Source organism: Babylonia areolata, chromosome 2 (genome assembly GCF_041734735.1).
Source record: "Babylonia areolata isolate BAREFJ2019XMU chromosome 2, ASM4173473v1, whole genome shotgun sequence".
Lineage (NCBI taxonomy): Eukaryota > Metazoa > Mollusca > Gastropoda > Neogastropoda > Buccinidae > Babylonia > Babylonia areolata.
The window spans coordinates 53,094,217-53,105,054 of record NC_134877.1 but is presented as its reverse complement, the minus strand read 5'-3'; the positions used below and the strand labels follow the sequence as shown (position 1 = coordinate 53,105,054).

Genomic DNA, 10,838 nt, shown 5'->3' with positions numbered 1-10,838 from the left:
ATAACAATAATAATGCATAAATTTCATATTACGCGATATCGAACACCAGTGCGCCTAACATAATCCAGTTTAATGTAAACATGACAAAAACAATTTAACAGTTCTCTGTCGACAAATATATAAATGAATATATAAAAAGGTGCGTTCACACGAACAAATAGAAACTCGAGTAAGCCTACACATATGCAGCTGAAAATCACATTGCCAAACCCATCAAACAGAATAACTTGTCGAGTAAACAATGCCAAGATTAAAATCAAATACATGTCAAAAGACAAATAGAAATCGATTGATTTGCCAGTTAGGTACTTCCCGAGGACGTATAAATCATATCTATTTATAATTTATAAGTCCGTGGGTACAGCCACACTTCCTTCCGTTATACGGCCAACATCGATTTTGCCGATGACTCTGTCGTGGCTGATGCATGCTGAGTATTTTCGTGTCTCCATAACCCACCGAACGCTGACATGGTTTACAGGGGTGGGTTGCATGATTCTTATCGTTAAGAATGTTCCTAACTCCACGGTAAACTCCATATACTTAGGAACAATCCTAACTCTGAGCAAATTTAGCGTTTCAAAGATCGCCTCATGCAACCCACCCCAGGATCTTTAACGTGCGTGTTTGATCTTCTGCATGCGTATACTCACGAAAGGGGTTCAGGCACTAGCAGGTCTCCACATATGTTGAACCTGGGAGATTGGAAAAATCTCCACCCTTTTACCCACCATGCGCTGTTACCGAGATTCGAACCCGGGACCTTCAGATTGAAAGTCCGTCGCTTTAACCACTCGGCTATTGTGTATCGATTGACCGTAAAGCCCTCGTAGAAGATATATATATATATATATATATATATATATATATATATATATATAGAGAGAGAGAGAGAGAGAGAGAGCGTCAAGATATACAAACAGGCGTCTGGAAGGTCCAGGGTGTCCAGCATGTGTGTTGGAGGGGAAGGGGTGGGTGGGGGAGAAATATTGCGGTGCATGTATGTGCTTCTGATTATGTGTGTGTGTGCCCGCGTGCGCTTGTGTGTCAAGTCAAGTCAAGTCAAGATTTTATTTCATGATGGTAAATTGAATAAGCAACAATAGCTTTTTTTAAATTTTTTTTTTTTACATCAAGCCATCAATGAAAATAATAATTAAAAAATAAAAATAAATAAATAAAAATTAAAAAGAAGGAAAAAAAAGAAGAAAAAAAATATAAGAAAAAATAGGAGAGAGAGACAGAGAGAAGAAACAAGCAGATGAAGAGCAACAATAACAACAAAATGCAGAAATATATATATAAAAGAATATTGTGATAAAGAAATACACAATTGCATTTCCATTTCACACACACGCACACGCACACACATGCACACACACACACACTAACCACTGAACACAAATTCTCGGACACAGTTACACCATGCCCATCCCATGCACATGTTCCCCCATATAGTGCAAAATCCTTGCCAACACAAGCATATACAAAACATTTCACAATTAATAGGAATAATAGACTAAAAGATCAGAATTTGTATTACTGTTAATTATTTTCAATGAGGTGATTCTTCAGATTTTTCTTAAACACGTTTTCATTTACGATACTTTTCAGAGGCCTGACTAAGCGCGTTGGGTTACGCTGCTGGTCAGGCATCTGCTTGGCAGATGTGGTGTAGCGTATATGGATTTGTCCGAACGCAGTGACGCCTCCTTGAGCTACTGAAACTGAAACTCAGAGTGAGTGGGAGATTATTCCATAAATTTCCACCAGAATACAGAAAGCTGGATTTGTATAGGTTGTTTCTTGGTCTGGGTATGCAGAGCATGTGGTTGTGTCTGTGTTCATTAGTTTTAAAATTGTCTGCAATCTTTTTTGGAGCATTTCCATACATAACATTATGCATGCAAACAGCTTTGTTGAAGTACAGCCTGTTGTGAAAAGATAATATATTAAGTTGTTTATAGTCCATTGGGGTCAGGGAGTTCGGTTTTAACAATAATATTTTCAGTGCTCTTTTATACATACGGTGAATAAACTTCAAGTTTGAGAGGCTACAGCTGTCCCATAAAGTTGATGCATAATCGATTACTGGCAGAATATGTGCACAGAAGAAGAGCTTTCGTGAATGGACATTAAGGATCTTTTTGATTTTTGCTAGTTGAAGTATTCTATTTGAGAGACATTTATTTTAAGTACTTCGTATGATCAATCCAAGATAGATCCTTATCAATAATGACACCCAGAATTTTATGTGAATCTACCTCTTCAATTTCATTGACGCCTAGGAATAGTGGTTTGAAGTTATGTTTCATTTTTTGCCTTTTTTGTCCTGCACATGCATACATGCACTTCGTTTTCTGAGCATTCAGGGACATGTGATTCAAGGTGTCCAGTCATTAAGTTTCCGAATATCAATTTGGAGTTCATTAGTTAGTTTACTGGCGTCTGAATTGCTTGAATGTAAGGATGTGTCATCTGCAAACATTTCACATTTACATTTTATATAACAAGGTAAGTCATTCTCGTAAGTGGAGAATAAAATTGGTCCTAAGATGGATCCCTGTGGTACTCCATGTTTAATTTATGTAAAATTTGAGGTTTGATTATCTATTGTTATTAACTGCTTCCTATCAGAAAGAAAAGATTGTATAAGGTGAATATACTCTGGTGGTAATTTATAAGCTTCTAATTTACGTAGTAACAAAGAGTGATTAATTACATCAAAAGCTTTTTCAAAATCTATTAAAAGGAGACCTGTGAATTTATTTTCATTTATGTTATGTATAAGATTGTCAGTGAGCTGTATGAGGGCTGTATGACAAGAATGATTTTTACGGAAACCAGACTGGTCTTCGTAGATTAGGTCGTTGTCAAAGAGATAAGAATATAACATTTTTGCAAATGTTTTTCACTGGGTTTAGACAGAGCAGACAAGACAGAAATTGGCCTATAGTTAGATGGATCAGAAGAATCACCTGATTTGTACAGTGGAATGACTCTAGCCTGCTGTGTGTGTGTGTGTGTGTGTGTGTGTGTGTGTGTGTGTGTGTGTGTGTGTGTAGGTGTTTGTATATGCCTGTGAGTGTATGTGCGTGTGTGCACGCGCGAGTGTGTGTGTGTGTGTGTGTGTGTGTGTGTGTGTGTGTGTGTGTGTGTGTGTGTGTGTGTGTGTGCTTGTCTAAGCTGAGTCTGTCCTTGTAATGAGATCATGTAAAGGCAAACATTGCTGGAGCACATGTACACATGCGTGTGAATGTATGTTTGAAAATATGTGTCATTGTACTGATATATAATGTTCATTATATTTTCATCATTTTAGGAATCAAATTATTTAACCTTTTACCATGAAGGCCAACATGCTGGGGGTTGGATTTGGGGTACGGAGTGGGGGTATGAGTTTAAAAATCTCTCACTTTATGCTCATGTCATCCTATTTGTCTCTCCAAAGGAGATGTATGTATGTACGTACGTACATTAACGTATGTATGCATACATGTATGTGTATGTCTTCTCCTTAAAAAATCATGTCAAATTAGATTATACCCTTTTTATGCAACATTCTCTGTCTCTGCTATAAATGGACGTTGACGTCGATAAATCTCCCTCATGAGCGTATGGGTACCCTTACCATAAAAACAACAACTCCAACTTCGCCCACACCTGACTTGCCATCAATCACAGCGGTGGTGGTGTAGAGTTGAGTTTTTCGACCCAGCGGCTTTACGCCGGCCTTAATGTCAAGTTGTTCTGGACAGATGTCCGCAGTTGTCTTTAATCGGTGGTAGACAGGTGTTCGACGCTGTGGTCCGTTTGGTGTCGGAGCTGTAGTCGGGAGGGAATCGTTGTCCCAATGGGTGTCGGTGTCGTTCAGTGCTGTGTCTTTCTCGGCTGTAGTCTGATGTTTTCTTGACGGTTATCTTTATGCATTGTGAGATAACTTTTTTTTTTCTCATCGTTGGTTGCCTCGTAGTCTCGGCTATAGGTTTTGTTGTCGTAGCTGTTGTTCTTAAATTCGAAGTGACCAAAGCCGTCTTCAGGACCACCGGGCAGCCAGTCCTCATGCTCCGTCGACGACCCACACGCCCCACGACGGCAGACCACCACCAACAAAGGGAGCGACAAAGCCACGAACCGCCATCCGCCCCCTCCGCAGCCGTCCTTTTGGCGGAGTTTGCGAACCTAGCGCAAGACCACGGGGGAATGGCGACTCGGACACGTCGACACCCAATGCAGTGGCAGCCATACACGATGTGAGACGCGCAGGCCGCCGACGCTGGCGAGGAGGGAAAGTCGGCGCTGCCTGAGACCATCCACACGTCAGAGTTCATAAACAACCGGGGGGCGGCTTTGGAAACTTTGGCGGTCCCAACGCCGGCGTGCCCACCCACTGGCTAAAACAGGTGTCTTTGCTGCAGTCTCCCCCCCGCCCCTTCCCCCCCCCCCCACCCCCCCACCCCCGCCCCCCCACTGTCCAGTGACGCGACCGAGTTTGAAAACACGAGAGGGAGGCGTTGGCAACATTGACCGGTCCCAAACAGCGGCCCAGACTTCTATTCAGCAAAACGGTATGTTGACCGCAGTTGTCTCTTCCTCCCACCTCCCCTCCTCCCCCACCCCGCGTCTTGTCACTCAGCCGCGCTGAGAGGGTATATGCGATGGTGGTAGCAAAACCAATTATAATTACGGTGGATCGGTAGGACTGACGCACGCTTTCAGTTCATGTCACAGTACGCACTGTTTGTGCACCACGGGGATTTAATTATTGGTCCGTCGCTCATTGTTGAACACAATGCTTCTCACTTCCTAATAAAAGGTAAATGTCTGTGAGTCTTTTTGAGTGTTACAGAGATAAAAGACCAGAACTGCATGCTGTATTCGTTCGTTTCTGTTTGCTTTCCTGCAGCTGGCTGGTGATATGCTGTTGATTTCAGAAACATGCTTGGGGTGGGAGTTCAGTACATGTTTGGGTTATGTATTTTGCTGTACTGTGTATCGTTGTTGTGGACCATTTTGTGAGGTAGGTATACGTAGCTACACCCTCGTACTGGTCTAGTTTGTCCACACAACTATTATGTTATATGTTTATGAAACTGAGAGGAGTTCATTTACGCTTTCTTTATTCGTAGTTTTCACTTTCTTTACGTCGTTAACACGCGTTCTTTTGTTGTATTCACATTCTGTTGGTAAGTGTGAGGAAGAAGTGGACTGACGATGATCGATGGATAAATGCAGAGTTAATGAAACTATTCGTGACACGAGGAATGCGTTGTCTCTTGGCAGGTGAAGGTCATTGGGTTTTGTTGTGGGGGAACGTTTGAGGGGAGAGGGAAAGGAGGAAGCGAGGTAGAGGTAAGGGGCGAGAAGGTCAGAATGTTCGTGCTGGGAGAGAGAGAGAGAGAGAGAGAGAGAGTATTTATTTATTTTGTTATTGTCAGTTAAAAAAAAAAAAGTTTCTATTGGGGAGATCTAATCACACACAGATTCATGACGGAAAACAGAGATCACTGAATTTTGCTGATTCATTGAGAGTATTACTGGCCAAGCGTTTATTCCCCCCTTGTAGAATATGACGACAAGCGGCGGAATGCTTGAAAGCAAAACAAGAGGCAAAGGTTTCATGGCTCAGGTGTGATAGCATGCCAGCTGAACAACAAGCGCAAGACTGAAAACGAATGTGATGGAGCAGTTTGGGGGTAGACGGTGGTGGGGAGTTAGCAATACATGCATATTACGATCCAAGTGATACTTTTGCTCACCATGAGAAACGATATTTTGTTGAACTGAAAGTTGTGTGCTGGAAGCAGAGCAATTCTATCTTTAGCAGCTCACATCAATTAGGCATTTCATTGTTTTACGACGAAAAAAAAAAAAAAGATTATATATCAAAATTTATATCTTCCCCTACCTTCATCACAACTTTTCGGCTTCAGTAAGTCGTAACAAGCTGGCTCAACGAATTTTCGGGCGTGATATACACGATGATCCACTCCAAACAAGCTCAGTTTTTTTCGGCAAAATTGTGATGGGAGGATCGGACGCAATCTCCCACTGTCAACAGTTCAGACTAAATATTCATAACCAACTGTCTCTCCGAATAAGGATGGCATTAAAAAATGTTCAAAAGGCCACTTGTTATCGGATTAATTGAAAGCGAACGTTCAGCTTCGAAAGCTACGAATGTTTCTCTTCAAATGATCCCGAAATTTGGCCTCTTAAAAAACGAATAAAAATGATTAAAAAGAATACTTAAATGCGCACGCGCAGTTTGAGTTATGATTCCAGCAAAAAACAAAACAAAACAAACTTGACCACAAGTCAGTGAGATCGGTTGATTTGGATTGTCATTGATTTTATGGACATTACATGAGTGATGAGGCACAATTGAGCTAGCGCGATACTTCACGGGCTAAGAGAACTTTAGGACTGTCGGCATTGAGACGGTCCCCGAAAAGACCAACTAGTCCCCATGGCTGCAGCACTAAGAGACAGTGCAACCTTGCTTACATGAGCAACAAACTGTGCAGCAAAAATCAGGCCCCTGACTCCAGCTGACAGCGAGGTGTACAGTGTGGGATGAAGGGAGGGGAATGCATCTCCACGGCCGTGACTAATGTTGTATTAAAGGGAGTCGCTGCAACGCTATTTACGGAGAAAAATGGACACGTTGGGCGAATGTAGATCGTGTAAGTTCTTCACACATAGTGCAGTTCCAAGAGTCATGTTTTAAAATACGGTGGTTTTTTTTTAAAGATGGGCGAGATCCGCTTAAAATATACTCATAGTATATTCCGATAACAAAATGGAGAATTTTTTTTATATATATGAATTTTCCCCATTTGTAGTTTTATAGACAGTCATCTTTCATTTTCTCTTTATAGACTCAGCAGTTATCTTCCATTTTATCGTCGTACGTATCTTCAGATTAATGTCTAAATAAAAAACAAAAACAAACAAAACACATACTTATCTATAGGCTGAATAAAATTACAGTGACATCTGTTTGTGGAGAAACAGGACTCTAACCTAATTCAATACTGAGTAAATAAAGATTGATCGCTTAATGACTGATATTATATCAATCTGTCAACCACATCAGACAACTGTTCCAGTAAAACATAAATCATTTTCTATGAAGTGCACCGAATAAGTGTGTGTTTAAAAATTTTTTTTTTAATACTAACCGTGGCTTAACTGTATTGTAGGAGATACAGGATTCGACTGTGTCTAGAAATCGCAATAATTTGCAAACAAAACAAAAAAAGAAGGGAAAAAAATTCGCGTGAATCAGTGCACTGAATTTTTTTAAAATTCTAAACTTAATTTGCGAAAAAAAAAAAAAAAAAAAAATCAACTACGAGATGCATCAGTTTTTATGTCATATTCTAATTTCGTTTTAGATGGAACAGTCATGGATGTAGTAACTACCACTTTAAGTTGGCAAACATGATAACATTTCATGAGAAATGCGCTCTTGGTGTAACTGTGAAATTGGAGATACATTTCATTTTGTAATGGATTGTTAGAATTATGATGGTCTTAGAAAATACATTTATTCATGGAAAGTCCATGAAACTAAGTCTGTTTTTTAACTTTGTAATTTACTCAAAGCATGGTGGAGAGTGTATCTGAAGTTGAAAAAAAAATCATAAAAAAGGGAAATATTGTGTAAAGATCTCAAACGAATTTGCTCAGTCAACGTCTTGAGGAGTTTCATTTGAAACATTTCAGCGGAAGTCGCTCTCTCTTTAATGCTGACCTGTTTCACCCTTCTCACTTATGTGTTTCAACTGCGCGCGCGCACACACACACACGCTCACACACACACACACACACACGGATAGGTTGACAAACCAGCTCGCTTTCGCCAATCTTGGCCACTGGCAGTACATTTGACACGGTTGACCGTCTTTCCGGTCACTGAGACCGGCCCGTGGAGAGACACACAGTATATTATGCCTGGCAGACTGTTGCTCTACAGACTATGAGAAAGGTGGAACAGCTACACAGACATTGTATTAAGTGCCTTGGACCCACACCAAACGGGTGCAATGTAAGCGTTCACGATCTTCATAGATTCTCCATAGATATCCCCAAAGATTCTCATGACAGTGAAATGAGTCAGAGTCGTAGTCTGAGTCATACCTTGTTGTTTCCACACATCATGCTTTCTTACCCACAGCGCGACCACGAACCGTTCCACTACACCATTAAAGAGCATTTCCACTTTATCAGACTGGACTGGTCCATCATCTAAAAACAGACTGTTTGCATTGCAGAAGGTCGAAATCGGCTTGCTACTGCCCCTAACACCACAACTGGCCCACCATCACCGTTAACATCGAAAAGAACCTGGTCAGCTTGTGTCACACACACACACACACACACACACACACACACACACACACACACACACACACACACACACACACACACACACACACATTTTAATCAAAAGTTTTCATGAATCTTTTGCAGACAAAAAGACGTTCGGAAATCAAACCGCGAAGAAGGAGCAGGACAAGAAAGGAAGAGTGGAGACAGGGAAGACAAACCTTCACCCGCCTGCCCGAAAGAGCAGATAGAACAAAAGGACTCGATCACATACAGACTGACAGTTGTACGTGTATGTGGTGTATGTGAGGGGATCCAGAAGAAAAAATGGCCGAGCTGACCAGCTACAACAGTTCGGACACGGAGAATGGGTCAGCGACTCTAGCAGAACAGACGGTAAAACTACTGCGTCCGGACAATGGTCATACCAGAACTAGTGAGTAAATACACACACACACACACACACACACACACTCACTCACTCACGCACGCACACACGCATGCATGCATTCACGCATATACATGCGTACACGCTAAGCCACACAACAGGGATGATGAAATTTCTTCGCAATACAGATATTTCGTTGCAGCTGGAGATTTTAGCGTCTTGCTGGTTGCCAAGCAAGGGAAGCTACTCGCAGAGAAATAGACAGAGACAGAGAGAGGAAGGGGATATGGCTCTCCCTGTCTGTCACTCTCTTTGATAACGAATGGACACAGATGATTAACTGCGCGTGTTTTGAAAGGCGTTTTGCATGTTGTACCGGAAGTACAGTACTGCTCCGTTTTTCCTCACTCCACCCAGGTGTGAATGAGTACCTGACTTTGGCTGGGGAAAGCTGCGAAAAACTGTGGAAGGAGATGATCGGGCCTCGCCTTCCCATGCCGAGCCCAAAACACAGTGAATATGAATTCACAGCTCCAGTGGTCGTAAAAGGCTATGGGACCTGTAGCTGGAAGTACTGTGACGTTTTTAATTTTAAAATTAAATTTAAGTTACGAAGGAGGTCGACGTTTCTTTTGAATTACACAGAGCCTCTCTTCAGTTCTTTAGTCCTGTGGAGTAGTCGCATGCGCGATCTAAGACTTAGGAAGCACCAAACGCCAAGTCACAATCATGAACTGATCAATTTAACTGAGCATCAGATTCCATGGGCGTGCTTGTGCGTACGATCTGCGTAATATACCTGTTATTTCAAAAAGAAAAAACCCCAACAAACTTACATCTTAAGGACTGTGACCGTAAACTTGAGGAGTATGGATAATAAGGAGCTGCTTAAGTTTTAGGAATTGTGATGATTTCACGAGATTATGACAGCTTAAATACAGAGATGAATCTATGTTGTGCTACGTATATGTATTAATGTAGGTGCTTTTTTTCTTTCTCTGTATTTTTAGTGGTCTCTTTTTTCGCAACCAGGTGACACGCCTGAGCTCTTGTCTCATTTTAACGCACATGACTGCTGATGGTGACTGTCTCTGTCTGCATGTTGGTTGACTTTTCCCTTCTGTATCTTTCAGTAAATTTCTCTCTCTATCTGTCTGTCTCTATCTCAGTCTGTCTGTCTGTATGGCTGTCTGTCTGTCTGTCTCCCTGCTGTGGTATCTCTCTATTCTCTCTCTCGCTCTCTTCTCTATGCGCGCACTCTCTCTCTTTAATCTCCCTTTTCTTTCTCTCATCTCTCTCTCATTCTTGATTCTTTCTCATTTCTCTCTCTCTCTCTTGTTCCCCCCCTTACGCCCCCTCTAACCACCCTCTCTTCTCTCCGTGCCGTTGTGCATCGTCTTCCTGCTCTTATAGTTCCTACAGCGACACCAGCCCCCAGTATATGTGGATAATGTACAATTGCCTGTGCCCGTTTCCATGCTACCACCGCTCTCCATGCATGTTTGCCAAATGGGCCAACGTCGAAAATTTTTCAGGGCCGGACAGAAGTGCTTGCACAAGGTGAAGGGGCCAAGATTATTGGTTGTATAATCTTTTGGCGTTGATCAGAGCTGTGTTGCAGTTTGTTGCACTGCTGTGTTTTGTTGGGATATATAGATATACTGGTGTATATGTGACATTCTTTATTGTTCTGTGCAGTATGACGAAGTCATTTGAAGCGATACAGTTGAAAGTATCCCACTGTAAGAGTTTTTAGCTTTTAAAAAGTGTGTGTGTGTGTGTGTGTGTGTGTGTGTGTGTGTGTGTGTGTGTGTGTGTGTGTGTGTGTGTGTTCGTTCTTTTGTTCAACGTCTGACCATTTGTGATTTTGGACGAAAATACTCCCCTGATCTTTTTGAGTGGTCTCCCCCAGGACGTGCGCAGACGACAGTAGTCAACAGACAACGGTTAGAATTTTGTTTGTGTGTGACCATCTTGACATTTTGTGCGTCAGCTGTGTACATCGGTTTAAACTTTGAAGCATGGCTCTTCAAACAGTCTGCAGATTTATACTATTGCTTCAACAATTCTTAACATGCGCCCCTGTCGACGCCTTCAAGAGCCGGCTCGAACACCG

At 41.8% G+C, this 10,838-nt stretch overlaps 1 protein-coding gene across 1 annotated transcript in view; it reads left to right on the top strand.

Annotated features, from left to right (window-relative positions):
- The first annotated feature begins 8,661 nt into the window (after nucleotides 1-8,661).
- The window catches only part of LOC143277736 (ATP-dependent translocase ABCB1-like), a 46,171-nt gene continuing 43,994 nt past the window's right edge, over nucleotides 8,662-10,838 (top strand). Inside the window, exon 1 of the mRNA XM_076582640.1 lies at nucleotides 8,662-8,770. Coding sequence (XP_076438755.1) covers nucleotides 8,662-8,770 — 109 coding nt within the window. The remainder of the gene's footprint in view (nucleotides 8,771-10,838) is intronic.